At 45.7% G+C, this 17,946-nt stretch overlaps 1 protein-coding gene across 1 annotated transcript in view; it reads left to right on the top strand.

Annotated features, from left to right (window-relative positions):
- Positions 1-17,946, top strand: part of BRCC3 (BRCA1/BRCA2-containing complex subunit 3) — a 35,537-nt gene that overhangs the window by 13,526 nt on the left and 4,065 nt on the right. The window contains exons 5-7 of the mRNA XM_060182878.1: positions 1,801-1,888; positions 6,860-6,948; positions 8,561-8,616. Of these exons, the coding sequence (XP_060038861.1) occupies positions 1,801-1,888; positions 6,860-6,948; positions 8,561-8,616 (233 nt within the window). The remainder of the gene's footprint in view (positions 1-1,800; positions 1,889-6,859; positions 6,949-8,560; positions 8,617-17,946) is intronic.

Raw genomic sequence — 17,946 nt, 5'->3', positions numbered from 1 at the left:
TTGTTAATGTCTCCTTTCTTAAATAAATGAAAAAAAAAAGAAAAGAGAAAAAGAAGGCAATAGAGGGAGTCGGGCGGTAGGTAGTACAGCAGGTTAAACACACATGGCGCAAAGCGCAAGGACCGGCATAAGGATCCCGGTTCCAGCCCCCGGGTCTCCACCTGCCAGAGAGTCGCTTCACAAGCGGTGAAGCAGGTCTGCAGGTGTCTATCTTTCTCTCTCCCTCTCTGTCTACCCCTCCTCTCTCCATTTCTCTCTGTCCTATCCAACATTGACGACATCAGTCACAACAACAACAAAAAACAAGGACAACAAAAGGGAAAATAAGTAAATTTAAAAAAGAAGAAGGCAATAGATAGTTATTGCTATAATCAAATTATTTGGCAATTGGGTTAACTTTGAAAATCCCTTTGTTAGTATTTGCTGTATCATACTCGACCTCATCATAATTAGTTTTTTGATGATATATATATATATCTGTATTTTTTAAAGTAATGCCACTGGTTGCTTCTGTTCTCCCTGGTCTAAGCTTTTTTTTTTTTTTCCTTTTGTTGCCCTGGTTGTTTATTGTTGTTATTATTGTTGCTGTTATTGTTGTAGTTGGGTAGGACAGAGAGAAATGGAGAGAGGAGGGGAAGACAGTGGGGGAGAGAAAGATAGACACCTGCAGACCTGCTTCACTACTTGTGAAGTGACGCCCCTGCAGGTGGGGAACTGGGGGCTCGACCTGGGATCCTTACGCTGGTCTTTGCGCTTTGCGCCACATGCGCTTAAACCTGCTCCCCCTGGTCTCAGCTTTTAGAAGAGTCAACATTTCAAAGACTCAGCCTATGGTCTGTGCATTAAAAGTTTGAGACATTGAATCAGTTTTTCCCCTCTCAGGTTAATTAGTGATTTATATGACTACAAGTTAATAGAAGTGTACATAAACACCATTCCTACCACCAAAAGACTGTGTCCCCTCTCATCCTCCCCCCCCCAACCCCCCAGTGAAGCTGAGCATCCACTCTCATCCTCAACCCAGAGATTTTTACTTTGGTGCCCTACTCCAAACTCATTCAGATCCTGCTTTGAGTTTCCCTTCCTGTTGTTCTTTCTCAACTTCTGTTGATGAGTGGGATCATCCCATACTCATCTTTGTCTTTCTGACTTAGCTCACTTAACATAATTCCTTCTAGCTCCATCCAAGATGGGTCAGAGAAAGTGGGTTCATTGTTCTTGATAGCTGTGTAGTATTCCATTGTGTCTATATACCGCAGCTTTCTCAGCCACTCATCTGTTGTTGGGCACCTGGGTTGCTTCCAGGTTTTAGCTATTATGAATTGTGCTGCTATGAACATAGGTGTCCACATGATTCACGTTCTTAAGATTTACATGGATTCTTTTTTAGACAGCATAATGATGAACAGTTGAGTCACCAGCCATTACCCAAATTAGAGGGAGAGGATGTAACTACAACAAGGGAATCAAAGAACAGCTGTGACTTCATTCTTTTCATCATTTTCAAAATTAATATATTTGTATTAATGAGAGAAATAAAGAGAACCAAAGTATCACTTTGGCACACGAATTGCCAGGTATTGACCTTGGGACCTCATACATGGAAGTCCCACATTGTAGGTACTGCACTGTCTCCTGCCTGCCACCTTTTAAATGGGAGTTTGGAAAAATCCTGGGTATTGGCCTGATTTCATTCTTTTGCTGACTTTAAATTACAGTAGAGCTATTTTAAGTCTCAGGACACTTTCTGTCTCCTTGTTAGCCTCCCAAGTTTTGTTAAAGCTGCCTTGACAGACACACAGGTTGGCGGAACTAACAGGTCGCCCTATGAGAGTTGTGGGCTGGTACCATTCCCATCCACACATCACCGTTTGGCCTTCCCATGTCGGTAAGTATTGTAGGGATACAGTGGTTATGGCTCCGAGAAACTCGAGTGACTTTTCTTTCCTTACTGTAAGGGCTGTGGTTATTTCAAAGTTAACCTAACTGTCTCTCAGGAATATTTGTATTTTGATTTCCGTGACTTCAAAGAAATGGGACTATGTCCTTGGCTGTTTTTAAAAAAGAGATGACATATTAGAATTCTGTTCTGATGGTATTCAGGGAAGTAAGAAGCAGCAAAATCTAGCAGATGGCTGAGATCCAGAAGCCAAAACAGCCACAGCTGAAAGTGCTGAATGAATCCTGCTGCCAACACCCTCCCCTCACCTGCTTTTCAATCTCTGACTAATACCTGACGTCTTGAAGAAGTAGGGTTGCTTGGCTTGGGGAGAGTGAGGGAGCGAGTGGGCATTTTTGAGCAGCATAAACTGGTGCTGATGGCTTAGAATTCTTCTCCTCTCATCCGCATGCTGAGGAGAAGACAGGCTACGGCAGGACTAGAGTTGAGATTCAGTCCCAGGCTGACTTCTTTCCGCTGCCATGTGCTGTTTCTGCTCACGGGGCCTGAGCTGCCACAGATCCTAATCCATCTACACTGTTCTGAATGCCAAAGTGCCGCCTCAGACTTTTAGAATAGACCAGGACTTCTGTAGCCAGAGTGCTGGCTCTTGCTGTGAGCGCAGGTGCTTCAGTCGCCTGGGAAAGCTTTGTCCAGACGCACTGGCCCTCCATTCCTCCTGCGCGGCCACGTGGGTCCTGGCTCAGTCTTCATACAGGAGACACTGGGGCATGGGGGTGGCTTGCCTCAGACAGCCTGTACTAATAGGGACTGTGTAAGCCATTGTTTGCAGTAGAAAAACTCCAGTTTGAAGGTACAGTGATAAGAGGTCCTTTCAGTTTAACCTAATTTCAGATGATCAAGCACTCTTCCTACAAATGTGTCATGTATCAGCATTTAAAAATATTCGCTGTTAATTATAATGGGAAAAAAAATTCACTGTTACTCTCCTTCAGCATGTGAGTAGGGGATCTTCTCCTGGGCCAGACACTCCTTGAGTGTGAGTCTCCTAAACACTTAGGCATTTATTAGCACCGAGAAATCAACTCGTATGCAAAGCTGTAAGTTACCGCCCTTACTCAGATCCTCTAGTTGTCTCGCTGATGTCCAAATGAAAGTCATTTCGTAGCTGTGAAGATATTCTTGTATAAATGTATTTCAAACATATCCTGGCATTACTTTAGTAACACTGAATAAAGTCAGTGTTTGGTTGCATCTGACTTTTACTGTAAAATAGGAATTGTTGCTTCCCTGTCTCCGCCATCACTGAACTCAGAGCAGCCTCAAGTTTCCCCCATGATAGTGCCATTAGCCAGAAAGAACTACATAGCAGCCACTGATAAAAGCTTGGGATATAGGGGCCAGGTAGTGGCACATTGACTGAATGCACACATTGTCATGTACAAGGACCCGGGTTTAAGCCCTCACCTGTGGCGAAGCAGGGCTACAGGTTTCTCTCTTTCTGTTTCTCTTATCTCCTCCTCTCTCAATTTCTCTCTACCCAATAGATGAATAAATAAATAAAAACAGATTGAAAGTCATTAAAAATTGAGCTATGTATGATGACGGCCTTTGCGCTGTGACTGTAAGATTAGGCTGCAGCTAGCGGCTTCGTGAGTGCGATTTGGGAAGCAGGGACACTCCGAGAGTAGCCGACAGCAAGCCTAATCAGGAGGGATCTGCCACAGGCTAGAGTGAGGACTAGAGCACTGAGGCCTTCTCTGGAAATGCTGCTGCTTGGCTGCAAGCGAAGGGACGAATCGGTGTGGGTGGTGGCTGTGTCGGCAGCGCCTGCTCCAGCTTCTGCCAGGGATCAGGCTTTGGCAGAATCTCCCTTTAGTCGCTTGCTAACTAAGAAGCTCTTTTTGCCCCCGTGACAGAACGGGACAACCTCTTGGCAGTTTCAGAGCTGCCAGGGCATTGTGTGGCTCTTGTCACCTACTCTCTGGTCAGTAGGAAGATGCCCCTCTTGGGCATAGAGAGAGTACTGTTAAATCTTCAAGTTGAAGGGCAGTATTCAGACAAACGTAAGAAAACATTTGCTCTCTCAATGGAGATCTCAAGATCTTTGTGATTAAAAAAAAAAAAAAGTATGGGTAGGTCTGAAGAAAACCATCTCCCAGCCTTGCTTGGGAGATGACTTCATGACTAGCACAGCTCATGCCAAACGGCAACATGGACCCCGTTATCACCAAGCCTTGGGAAAATGAAAGACGGATAAAAACCACATTTTAGCATGTGTAGTATGTACACTTAATAAGAATTCTAAAGTATGGTCAAGAGTGAAAATGTCAGGATTGAAGGGTTTGGGCATTAGATAGCGTTTTCATTAAAGACGGTGGGGAGTGTCCACGTGTGTCCAGAATCTTGATGCCTTCATGACAAGGCGCTTAGTGGGGTGTGCTCTGAAAATACCATGGAAATCCTGCTTCAGCAAGTTGATTGGGTACCTTTATTGGTAAGTCATGTTTCTGCTGTCTCAGACCTTCTGATTTAATGAGGACAGAAATAGTGTTACAGGGAAAGCAGAGTACAAGCAATAAAGAAGAAATACACTTTTCTTGAATATTTATACCAGTTGATATGAACAGGGTGAAATGCCCATGACAAGAAAAATGTCAGTGTTGGGGACCACACAGCGTAGCGTAGCGTAGCGTAGCGTAGCGTAGCATAGCATAGCATTCCAGACAAACTGCCAGCCTACACAGCTGAGCAAGGACGAATCTGCTAGGCGAAGAAAGTTCAGGGTGGCGACCATATCAGCAGAAGGATGTGAGGCACAGTTTTCCTGTGATAAAAGACACAGCTTGTAAAGAGACTAATGCAAGCAGATCTCCTAGCCAGCACCACAGCGATGCAGTGCGCACAGATTGACTAGCAAGGAACACAATGGGCGCTCTAATTGAAGTACAAGAGTCCAAAAGCCCCCTTTCAGAGTTTCCTCATGCCTTGAGGAGTACACTGTTTTAGCCTTGGGTTGGAGTTTGCAACGGAGTGGGGGCAGGCAGAGTGGATATGAGGGCAGGTGCAAGGCTGGTATGGGGCCAGCGCACACAGTAAGAAGCTAGGCTTCGATTTTCAAAGCATTTCAGATTCATACAGATACTGCAAGCATGGTGTCAGAGCATCAGATTCAACAGTTGCTAACCTTTTGCTAGACTTGACTTCTTTTTTCTTTCTCCACACATATACAAACACTTTCTGAGATAAGTTGTAGACTTGATGCTCCTTCACCCCGCGGTACATCACGCTGTGTTTCTGGGGAGCAGGACTGTCCACTTCTTGATCAAAATCAGGAAGTGTGATAGGGGTACAGCCCAACTGTGCAGTTCTCAGTCCAGGCATTGCCAGATGGCAGTTCTCCTTCCAGTCCAGGACCCCGTTTTTGAGTATGCCCATGTGCCATTCTCAGTCTGGAGGGCCGGAAGGGTTACTCTCTAAAATCCACATCGGTAAGCACGAGGGACCTAGTGTGGCCAGTGAAGCAGCCTGATTTTATTCATGGCTGTAAGTGTAAGCAGCCCCTTCCCCTGTCCCAGTACCGAGAAACAGCCCCAGAATGTTGCCATCCTGCCAGAAAGGTGGCCAGGGTGGCCCTGAAGCTGGCATTTGGGTGGTTGGGGGGTGCAGACTTGATGGCCACAGGCAGCAGATGCCTTGCTAGAAAATCAGCACGGAGATGCAGGCTGAGCTGCAGGCTTGGGGACAGCTGTCTTCAGGGCAGGAGACAGGAGAGCCAGTGCCTTTGCTTTCGCAGTGGGAAGTATCTTCCTGAAAGCACTTTTAAAAATGTGATGCTGGGTAGTCTGCGAGGTGGCACCCTTGTTAGAATGTGGGACCCGAAAGTGATGTCCCAAGTTCAGTCCCTGGCAACGCATATGCCACAGTGTTGTTCAGATGCTCGTTCTCGTTCCCTTGCTCTTGCTCTCTCCTTACTTACTGACAGAGATCTATAAGAAATGAAAGAAAACGTGATGCTGGAGTCTTGCACATACACAACACTCAGTGGCTGATTTCCCTTTCTTTTATGTAATGAAAACAATCAGTTTCTTGACAAGCTCACCTTTGTACACTTTCACTGCTTCTGGGCCTCATTACCATTCTGATGGAGAGAGGAAGAGACAGAGAGAGACACCGCAGCATTTGAGCCTCCTCACATGCTGTGATACTCCCAAATGATGCTGGGACTCGAACCTGGCTTCTTGCGTGGCAAGGCAGGAGCCCTACCCAGAGAGCTAGCTCTGCAGCCGTCATTCTTCTGTTTTAGAGAGAGAGCGACACCACGGTACCTCTCTGCTATCCACAGAGCTCCCTCAGTGCTGTCCATGGTGCGTGGCAAGAGACCTGCTCTGCTGGCTGCACTAGGCCCCAGCCTAAAGACTTCTTTATCGCAGTCAGATCCTGCCTTTACTCATTTTCTCTTCACTGTGCACTTTGGAGCCTTCTCCAGCTTTCTCTCTTCTCGGGTGGCGCGTGGAGGCGCTAAGTGGTGTAGCCAGAGCTGCGACATGACTGCCCTCCACCACCTTCCTGGGGCACGCGCTGTAATTGCTGGGTATCGGGAGCAGGTGAGAAATAGGTGCTGCCATGATGGCCCCTGGAGCAGGATGTGAAATCCAGACTCTGGGACAGGATGGAAGCCCCAAGGGAGCGAGCTTAGCTCGAGACCTTTGCGGTCTTCTCTTGTAGGCATTTCGGCACAGGTCTTCTCTTGGGCAAGGGCAGCCTTTCCCTGCAATAGTAGCTTCCCAAGCTTGGCAGACACTGACGCTCGGACCACCAGGGCATCCCTCACATATACCCCTGTTCCGCCTGAGGAATCTGAGCCCTGGGAACATTGTATGCCACTATTATATTTAAATCTTGAAGTCTGTGAGCTATAGTTTATTGACAGCAGGTTTTATTTTTGTTTATTTGCAGATGTTCGCACACAAGCCATGTACCAAATGATGGATCAAGGCTTTGTAGGACTTATTTTTTCCTGTTTCATAGAAGATAAAAACACAAAGGTATTGTGTGTGTGTGCACGTGCACGTGTGTGTGTGCACACACACAGAATAGAGAAAGATCTTTTTGCAAGTTTAATAGGGTGGCCAGGGAAGGTTTCAATGAGAAGGGTCATTAAGTCAGGACCTGAAGACAGTAAGGGAGCGTGTCTTGTGGAGTTCTTGAGGGAAGAGCGTTCCAGGCAGAGGAAATAGCCAGTGCAAAGACCCCGAGGTGAGTGGCATGTTCAGGGGCTATGGAGGAAGTGAGCGGCTGCAGCAGAGCGAGGGAGACTGAGTTCATGTCTCAGTTCACCTCTGGCAGTCCTGGTTTGACCGCATTTTCTCCCCTGTTCCGCTAGCACCACTCCCTCTTGGAAGTGACCTGGTTTCTGGAAGGTACAGGCCAGCTCTTACAAGGCATTGGCTTGGACTCCAAGTTGGGAAGTCACTGGCAAGTGATTGCTCCCCTTTAATGAGATCTCTGGCTACTGTGTTGACAGTAGACTGGGGTGGGGGGGCAGAGTGGGTGTGGAATCCATGGAACCAGCTAGGAAGCTGTAGTCATCTGGGAAAGAGATGACAGAGGTTTCTCCATGGAGGTAGGAGTAGAGGCCACAAGAGGTGGTCGTCTCTGCACATCTGACGGGATCAATAGTCAAGGAGGCATAACCGTGGATCTCAAATGTGCCCTAGCCCTGACAGGAAGCCTACAAAGATGATCGTTGCTCATGCTTTATGTGTGACAGAACTGGAACTGGAGAAGTTAAGCAGCCCAAACAATGGCTAGTCTTGCCATTGTCTGTTTAAAGTGCTTCTGTTTTAATGTTCTTGTCAATGCTGTGTGTCAGTTTAAACAAAAAGATGCTGTTGGACACCATAGGTATGATTTTTGCCATGAACAACAAGACTGTTTTGTTATTTAGAATGATATTTCTTTTTCCAGATCCATGTTAATAACGAATATTCTCCCTAAAGCTACTTTTTCTATTAACATTAGAGTTCAGTATCTTGAACTTTATACTTAATTTGAAGTGCTTTTAGCTAGCCATCATAGATTTGACTTTTTTTTTCTGTCAGAGCACTGCTCAGCTCTGATTTACAGTGGTGCAGGGGGGATTGAACCTGGGACTTTGGAGCCTCAGGCATGAAAGTCTCTTTGCGTGACCATTATGCTGTCTACCCTCGCCCTCATAGATTTGTTTATACCCATTTAAAATATTTGTTTAATCAGTTATTAGCTTCTCGATTTACATAGTTTGTTTGTTTTTGTCATCACTGTGGCTTCACTGCTCCAGGCTGACTTTTTCAGGTAGAAAGGAGGAGACAGAGAGAGAGAGACCGTAGCAGCAGTTTCCTTCAGTAGGGTGGGGCTTAGGCTGGAGCCTGACTTACATGTTTTTGAGCAGTTATCTTCTGTCCCATGAGCAGATAGAGGTCTGATTGTGAGCATCTCATGTTGACCATTTGATCCTTCCTACAGAAACATTTAATGGAACATTCCTTCTTTGGAATCTTTCAGTTCCAGAAGGACCTTTGAGTTTTATAATAGAGTCTATTGAGTTACTGTACCTTTTCTCAGTGATAATCCTTTGTTGTATATTTCTGTCCCCTCTCTCTCCCTCTTTTACTTTAGACTGGCCGGGTACTCTACACTTGCTTTCAATCCATACAGGCCCAAAAGAGCTCAGAGTAAGTATAGTTAAGACAAACATATATGTATTTGTGAGTTGATGTCCATTTTGAGAACTGTATTATTTTATTTGCTTGCTGTCTCTGGTAAGATGCTAAGAACTCTGTAATTTACGGAAATCCATTAATATCCCTGTGAGGTGTTAGAGTCTGTCATCTTAGATGCTGGGGATATAGACATTTATCACCATAGACACTCTCTGTTCTTTGCAGCCATAACACCACAGTACCTATCTCAACATAATAGATTGAAAATTCTTGGGATGCGATTAAAAACTCCCTGTCACAGTCACCAAAGGTCAGTGCTGAGATGGCAAGGATGTAGGGATTGTCCGATAAAGATGGCAAAGCAGTGCATAGAAAAATGTGAAAGCCAAATTGTCACAAATACTCTCAACAATTTTTTTCTATGTATTCCCTTTTGTTGCCCTTGTCTTATTGTTGTGGTAATTATTATTGATGTTGTTGTTGTTGGATAGGACAGAGAGAAATGGAGAGAGGAGGGGAAGACAGAGATGGGGAGAGAAAGACAGACACCTGCAGACCTGCTTCACTGTTTGTGAAGCGACTTCCCTGCGGGTGGGGAGCCGGGGGCTTGAACCGGGATCCTCCCACCAGTCTTTACGCTTTGCACCACCTGTGCTTAACCCACTGCGCTACCGCCGGACTCCCTCAACAAATTTTTAATAGCAAGTCAGCAAATAAATTCAAGATATAGAGTTAAGAGCAAATGTTAAACTTGAAAAATTACTGAAGCAAAATTCATTGGCTCATTCAAGAGCAGAATGGAGACAACAGAGGGACAAATCAGTAACTTAGATGCTAGTTCGGTAGACTACCCACTCAGCGAGAAAAGTGGTGTTGACTAAAAAGGGAGTAGTGATAGCAACAAAAGTGGCAAAGCAGGAAACTTCCAAGTCATCCTCTCCAAAGTACTAAATAATCTGGAAAAATTTGTTAGAACCCAGATCTATAGCAAACAAGCAAATGTTTGATTAAAAACAAACATCAGGATCTTGTATCTGAGGAAATCTCCCTTGACTTACTAGATGACCTCTAAGCTCACAGCACAGACTGCAGTGGCCATGTGCAACAAAAAATACAGACCATAAAATGTACTTCAAGAAAGTCACTAAAAAAGACAAATTAGGGGGCTGAGTGGTAGGTAGCACAGCGGGTTAAGCGCACATGTCGCGAAGTGCAAGGACCAGTGTAAGGATCCCAGTTCTAGTCCCCAGCTCCCCACCTACAGGGAGGTCACTTCACAGGCGGTGAAACAGGTCTGCAGGTGTCTTATATTTCTCTCTCTGTCTTCCCCTCTTCTCTTGATTTCCTCTCTGTCCTATCTAATGATGACAACAATGGTAACAACAGCTAAAGAAATTTTTTAAAAAATAACAACAGAAACGATAAACAACAAGGGCGACAAGAGGGAAAAAATAGCCTCCAGGAGCAGTGGGTTTATAGTGCAGGCACCAAGCCCGAGGGATAACCCTGGAGGCAAAAAAAGGCAAAATCAGATACAGCTAGCAGCTACAGCAACCCTGGGGAGAGGGTACTATGGTGTTCCAGAGTTCTACTAAAAATATCCAGGTTCCTTTTTGCCACCAGGACTTTGAGAGACAGCACAGCACTGTTCTTCCCATGCAGTGCCAGAAGCTTGGACTCAGGTCCTCGTGCAGGGTAAAAAGTGGGCTTCACTGGGTAAGCAATCTCCCAGCCTAGCAAACTAGTCAAAATTTTAGCAAAACAAACAAGGCATTCAAAGAAGAAATCATGTCCCATAAACAAGAAAAATAAATTAATAAAAATGGTCCCTGAGGCAGGCAGAGAATTGGCTTACTAGACAGATATTCAAATACTACTTCAAATACTGTGTTCAGGGGCCAGGTGGTGGTGCAGCTGGTTGAGTGCCCATATTACAGTGCACAAGGACCTGGGTTCAAGTCTCTGGTCCGCACCTGCAGGGGGGAACTTCACAAGTGGCGAAGCAGGGCTTCAGGTCTATGTATGTATGTATGTATGTATGTATGTATGTATCTGTCTGTCTATCTATCTTTTTATTTATGTATCTCCCTATCTCCTCCCTCTTTCAATTTCTATCTCTATCCAATAAATAAAGATAATAATAAAAAGTATTTAAAGAAAATATTGTATTCTCAGAGAGCTGAAGGAGACCATGAGTACATGAAAGAAGTCTGGGGTGGTGGTGGCACACTAGGTTAGCAGCACATAGTATGAAGCACAAAGACCCACACAAGAATCCTGGTTTGAGCCCCCGGCTCCCACTTGTATGTGTGTGTGTGTGTGTGTGTGTGTGTGTGTGTGTGTGTAGGGGCGTGCTTCATAAGCAGTGAAGCAGGTCTGCAGGTGTCTTATCTTTCTCTCCGCCACTCTATCTTCCCCTCTACTCTCAATTTCTCTCTGTCCTATCCTATCAAAAAGTGAAAAGATGGGGAGTTGGGCGGTAGTGCAGCGGGTTAAGCACACGTGGCGTGAAGCACAAGGACCCCCGGTTCGAGCCCCCGGCTCCCCACCTGCAGGGGAGTCGCTTCACAGGCGGTGAAGCAGGTCTGCAGGTGTCTGTCTTTCTCTCCCTCTCTCTGTCTTCCCTTCCTCTCTCCATTTCTCTCTGTCCTAACAGTGACGGCATCAGTAACAACTACAACAATAAAAAGACAACAAGGGCAACAAAAGGGAAAATAAATAAATAAATTTTTTTTTAAAAAGGTGAAAAAAATGGCCTCCGGGAGCAGTGGATTCATAGTGTTGGCACCAAGCCCCAGCAATAACCCTGGAGGCAAAAAAAAAAATCAATGAGAATATCAACAGAGAGATATCATTAGAAACCAAATTGGAGGGGGTCAGGCGGTAGTGAAGTGGGTTATGCACACATGGCGCAAAGCGCAAAGACCAGCATAAGGATCCCGGTTTGAGCCCCAAGCTCCTTACCTGCAGGGGAGTCGCTTCACAGGCGGTGAAGTAGGTCTGCAGGCATCTTTCTCTCTCCCTCTGTCTTCCTCTCCTCTCTCCATTTCTCTGTCCTACCCAACAACGATGACATCGACAATAACACTAACTACAATAGCAATAAAAACAAGGGCAACAAAAGGGAAAATAATAATTTAAAATTTTTTAAGGGAGTCGGGCTGTAGCACAGCGGGTTAAGCCCAGGTGGCACAAAGCACAAGGACCGGCGTAAGGATCCCTGTTTGAACCCCGGCTCCCCACCTGCAGGGGAGTCGCTTCACAGGCGGTGAAGCAGGTCTGCAGGTGTCTGTCTTTCTCTCCCCCTCTCTGTCTTCCCCTCCTCTCTCCATTTCTCTGTCCTATCCAACAACAACAACAACAATAATAACTACAACAATAAAACAAGGGCAACAAAAGGGAATAAATAAATAAAATAAATATAAAAAATTTTTTTAATTGGAACGCTATAACCAGTATGAATAGTACCTGACTGAAAACCTTACTAAAGAGATTTTTTAAATATTTTATGTATTTATTTAATGAGAAAGATAGGAGGAGAGGGAGAGAGAGAAAGAACCAGAATCACTCTGGTATTACATGTGCTGCTGGGAATTGAACTCAGAACCTCATGCTTGAGAGTCCAATACGCTATCCACTGCACCACCTGCCAGACCACACTAAGAAGATTTTTTTTTTTATTTTATTTTTGAGAGAGATGCAGAGAGAGAGACACACACACACAGAGACAGAGAAACACCAGAGCACTGCTCAGCTCTGGCTTGTGGTGGTGCGGGGGATTGAACCTGGGACTTAGGAGCCTCAGGCATGAGATCTGTTTGCATAACCATTATGCTGTCTCCCCCGCCCCACACTAAAAAGATTTTATAGCAGATTCGAGAAAGCAAAAGAATAAATAGTCAAAGATTGGTTCACCAAAGAATCTTGATAGCAGAAAGGAAAGAAGGGAGGGAGGGAGGGACAGAAAGGGAGAGAGGAGTGACTGACGAATACAAGGAATTCACAGTGAGATTGAGAGGCAGTTTCTCATTCCACGTGGAAAGCTTGGACTGGGTGAGGAGTCTTATAGCAAAGCAAAAGACTCTGGACGAGGAGGAATGGGGAGGCATCAGGTATCCAGTGCTGGGTGGTGACAAGGGACTTGGGTTGGTGATGGGAGTGGTGTGCGATACCAGTCCTTGGAAGGTAAGAGACTCTACCCATGTAACCACTGCCAAATAAAGCATTATTTCCTCTAATAAAATGATAAGAAACTCAGTTTGCCCCAGATTAATCAGTAAATCTAGAGCAATATCAAGAGTTCATCAACTTTATTTGGGTAGATATAGCCAATCTAACTCAAGTCATACAGAAAAGCAAAGGGACTTGAATACCTAAAAAGATTCTGGGGGGAAAAAAGGTGAAGAAATCAAATACTCAGTTTTAAAATGTACAATGAAACCGTAGTTATCAAGACAGTGTGGTGATGGTGAAGAGACAAGCACCTGGAGCAGAGGAAGAGTCCAGAAGACCAGTTGGTTTTCAGCAAAGCTAAGAACGCTAGCATGTGGAGAAATACGAGTATTTTCAGTAGTTGGTGGTAGGATTACTAGACTGCCATTTTCATAATAATATACCTCAGTTGAAACCCCACACCAAACTTCATACAAAAGTTAACTTGACGGGGCGGGCCAGTAGCACAGCGGGTTAAGTGCACATGGTGCGAAATGCAAGGCCAGGAACAACACGGTGACACCGGGTGGGAAGCCGAACAAGACCAGAGTGATCTGGGGAAAGGTGACGCGGACTCACGCGGACTCACGGCACCAGCGGCATGGTGCGCGCCAAGTTCCGCAGCGACCTTCCTGCCAAGGCCATCGGGCACAGGATCCGGGTGGTGTTGTGCCCATCAAGGGTTTAGATTCACTGAAAAATAAATAAAATGATAGATTTGAAAAAGAAAAAGAAAAAAATGGGTGCTGTGGATTCTTTTATTTATTTATTTATTGCCTCCAGGGTTATTGCTGGGGCTCAGTGCCTGCACTACAAATCCACTGCTCCTGTGGCTATTTTTTCCTTTTTTTTTGGACAGGACAGATAGAAGTTGAGAGGGGAGGGGAAGATAGAGATGGGGAGAGGAAAACAGGTTGCTTGTGAAGCGACCCCCCTGCAAGTGGGGAGCCAGGGGCTCAAACCAGGATCCTTGCACTTCGTACTATGTGCGCTTAACCCGCTGCGCTACCGCCCAGCCCTGGTGCTGTGTATTCTTTGTATAGGCACTGAGCCCCCGCAATAACCCTGTTGACAAAAACAAACAGAACGTTGCTAAGAGGATAATTAATTGTCAATAGTCTGGAACCGCTGTCTTAACTTGGAAATGTGTGAGTCAGCAGTAAGGGAAGAGAGGAGTAGAGTAGGGACGACTGACTTGGCTAGACGTTTCCCTAAAGGCTTGTGCGTGGCCAGCAGGTATAGAAAAAGGCTGTCACTGCGTCTCAACAATGTGTACGCACACAGCGAATCAGTATTTGACCCGAATAAACTACCACTATTGGCAACAGGATGGACAAAACTCAAGTGCATGGTGCCAGGTGAAATAACCTAGCCACAGAAAAACAAATACTGTGTAATCTCACTTATCTGTGAACTTTGAAAAGGTCAGACTCATAGAACCCTAGTAGAATGGTGTTTGCCAGGCGCCGGAGGGCATGGCAGTGGGGAGGTAGGTAGTGTTGAGGCACACGCGGCCCACTTGCAGGACGCCTTTTCTGGAAAGCAAGTGCACAGCAAGCAGTGTGAGTAGAGGTCGGTACGAGGTACGAGAAGGCAGTGCCCCGACAGAAACTGCTTGCTAACTGCGTGAGGTGACAGACACGTAGTTTGCTTGTGCTGATGATTTCAGTGTGCATGCATCAAAACGTCACTTTATAGACCGAACCGATTTACAATTTTGGCAGCTGTACCTCAGAATTACAGTGAAGATAAGAGCTCACAAATGACAGGTGTCGGCGCTGGGACAGTGAGGCCTCTTTCAGATGGAAAAGACGAGCTGTTTCACGGATGGAAAGCAGATGCTGTGCTTACTGGTTTCTTTGTGGTAACTGTATTCACCGGCTTAGATGGCTCTAGGTAGCTGGATGGACTGGCATAAGCCCACTGTCCGTTTGTATGTTTTCTTTGTAGAAATGGCTGAGGGTTTTTTTGCTCTTTTTTTAAATTTTATTTTATTACCTTTTCCCCCCAGGCAGTTGTAATAGTTGCTTATATATTTTAACACTGTCAGATAAAGAGTTTAGGACCGGGGGCCAAGCGGTGGCGCACCTGGTTAAGTACACACAGTGCGCAAGGACCCAGGTTCAAGCCCCTGGTCCCCACCTGCAGGGGGAATCTTAATGAGTGGTGAAGCAGGGCTGCAGGGGTCTCTCTCCCTCTTTTCTTGCTCTCTTTTTAAATATTTTATTCTTATTCATTAATGAGAGGGATAGGAGGAGAGAGACATGTGACAGCACATGTCACTCAGGTACATGTGCTGCCAGGGATCGAACTCAGGATCTCATGCTTAAAGAATCCAGCGTGGGGCCAGGCGGTGGCGCACCTGGCTAAGCGCACACATTACAGTGCACAAGAACTCAGGTTCAAGCCTTTGGTCCCCACCTGCAGGTTCCCGAGTGGTGAAATAGGGCTGCAGGTGTCTCTCTGTCTCTCTCCCTCTCTATCTCCCCCTCCCTCTCAGTTTCTTTCTGTCTCTATCCAAAAAGAAATAAAAAGAAACAAATAAAAAAGAAAGAGTCCAGCATTTTATCTACTGTACTACCTCCTGGACCACTCTGTTTCTTTCCCTCTCTCCGCTCCCTTCTCCTCTCAACTTGTGTCTTCGATAATAAATAAATAAATAAATAGACATTTATTTGAAAAATTATGACATATATCGTGATATGAGTTCTTTTTAAAAAACTCTCCTCACTCCTGTTTTTTCATTTGCTTAAGATAGGATGATTCACTTTTTTTTTTTTTCCAGAGCACTGCTAAGCTCTGATTTATGGGGCTGCTGGGGATTGAACCTGGGACTTTTGGTGGCTCGGGCGTGGAAGTCTTTCTGCATAGCCCTGATGCTATCTCCCCAGCCCTTGGTGACAGTTCTTAATACGGACGGCCGTTATCTCCTTGTTGGTCAGTGCTCTTGGTTTTCTGCTTTGGATTTTTTCCCCTACCCTCAAGATCACTCAGCTGTTCTGCTTTTAAAATTTTTTATTTATCTATCTTTTTTTTTAGATTGAGACTGAGGCAGAGAGAATGAAAGAGGTGCCGCACGGTGGTGGTGCACCTAGTTGAGAGCACATGTTACAATGTGCAAGGATCCAGGTTCGAGCCCCTGGTCCCCACCTGCAAGGGGAGAGCTTTGCTAGTGGTGAAGTAGTGTTGCAGGGGTCTCTCTGTCTCTCTCCCTGTCTCCCACCCCTTTCCGTCTCGATTTCTGGCCGTCTCTGTCCTGCAGTTTGCCAGGCTTGAGTGTGGGTGGTGCACATGGGGAAGCAGCACACTGGCCGAGTGACCTGTTCCGCCAGCCTCAGATGTCCTGCTTTTGACCTTCCGGCGCTGTTCATTTGACCTTTTACATTTAGATCTATGTGAACGCCTGAAATCGATCTTTGTGTATGGCGTGAAGCGTGGCTGTACGTTCTGTGTTTTCATCGAGATATCCGCATCGAGCAGGCATTTGTTTCTGCGGTGGCCTGTTTCGGGCTTCTCCACTTTGCGACCAAGGAGGAAGCTGAGATTAGGCATTTAGATCAGGTAGCCTGTTGCAGATTCCTGCTGTTAGAAATGTTTTCTGTTCCTTGATTCTGTCGCTTATTTTGTCCGTTATGAGTGGAAGCTAGCAATACCTTAGAGCTCTTTGGTTTTGACGGTCAGACTGTCTGTTCATACGTGTGTGTAATGCAGTCTTCGTATTGTAATGGTTGCTATACCTGCTAGTGTTCCTGCGACTATCTGCCTTGCTTTCTGTTGTCACTGTCCATCCGTCCTCCCTTCAGTCTTCTCTGTGATTCATAACCTTTTCATCATTACGGAATCAGCTCATTTATCCTACTAACATTCCGTGTTCTGAAATGAGTTGATCTGATTTAGTATAGCCACCTCTATTGTCTTTTGAGGTTTTTCTAGCATGTTGCATCTTTTTTTTTTTTTTTCTTTTAACCTGTTGGTGTCTAACTTTAAAGCTTCAGGATTCTTATACTTAGCATGTAGCTGGGGTTTGCTTTTTTTTTTTTTTTAATCCAGTTCAACGATCTTTTCTTTTTTTTAGCTGGCATATTTGGACCCTTTGTAGCCATTGTGACTGTGACTTGCTTTGTTCTCTCCTGCATTTATTTCCTTTTCAGGCTATGTGACTTTTGTCGTTACTGTAGGCTACGCAGTGCGGTTTCTCAGTGCTGTCCCTGCTGGCAGTTTTGGACTACATGTTCACTGTTTCAGTGGCACCGCTCTGCTAGTTGCTGTCAACAGGATTCATCCTGACTGTCTGGGTCATAGCAGCAATACAAGCTCTGTCCTAAGTGTTGTTTCTCTGCCTGCCTAGGCCTTGCAGTTGTATTTTGAAGGAAACTCGTACTGACCGAGACGGTTTCCACTAGGAATGTGTAAAGATTGTGCGTTCACTCTCAGCAGATCACTTGAACTGCTTCTGTTCATGCTTCCAACAAACACACTTGTGGGGAAGCCTTCCTCGCCAGTTTAGTAGCAGCAGCAGACTGACTTTCTGTCAGTAGAATGTGCTGTAGTTCTTAGTAGTCACTCGGAATTGCTTCCTGGGATCATCTGCAAACTGCCCCAGTAATGGGACCGTCTTTCTTGCAGTCTCCATAGCTGCTGGGATATGGGGAGGGTGGAGGAATTATAATCTGCCTCTTATGGCTCCCCTTTCGATTGGTAAGGGGCCCAGATACCTTCTGCTGGCAACAGAGAGGTGAGTTTGAGTTTACGAGCCAAAGGGACCTTGTGGTGCCAGCAGTTGTTGGGATGGATGCTCGCGGAGCCACTGCTAGGTACAGCGTTGGTGCACCTGGAGTGAGGAAGGAGCAAGTTGAGGAGTCTGGGTTGCTTTCGGGGTCAAGCAGAACTACTTCTGCTCTAGCATAAGATGCAAGTGCCTGCAAGTTCCTCACTCATCTTTCGCCCTCACCCCAGGAGAGAGACTGGTGAGGAGCACTGACCGGACCAAGTGAGCATGGGTTGACATGTGTGTTCCCATCCACGTGTTACTGACAAATGGGTGGTTCTTCTTCTCACAGTTTTGTGGCCAGTGAGTCCAGCTTCCCGATAGGGAGCAGAAAGGAGCTATTTCCCATTCTGGGAAGCATG

Source organism: Erinaceus europaeus, chromosome X (assembly GCF_950295315.1).
Source record: "Erinaceus europaeus chromosome X, mEriEur2.1, whole genome shotgun sequence".
NCBI classification, from domain to species: Eukaryota; Metazoa; Chordata; class Mammalia; order Eulipotyphla; family Erinaceidae; genus Erinaceus; species Erinaceus europaeus.
This window is presented reverse-complemented; position numbering and strand designations above follow the sequence as displayed.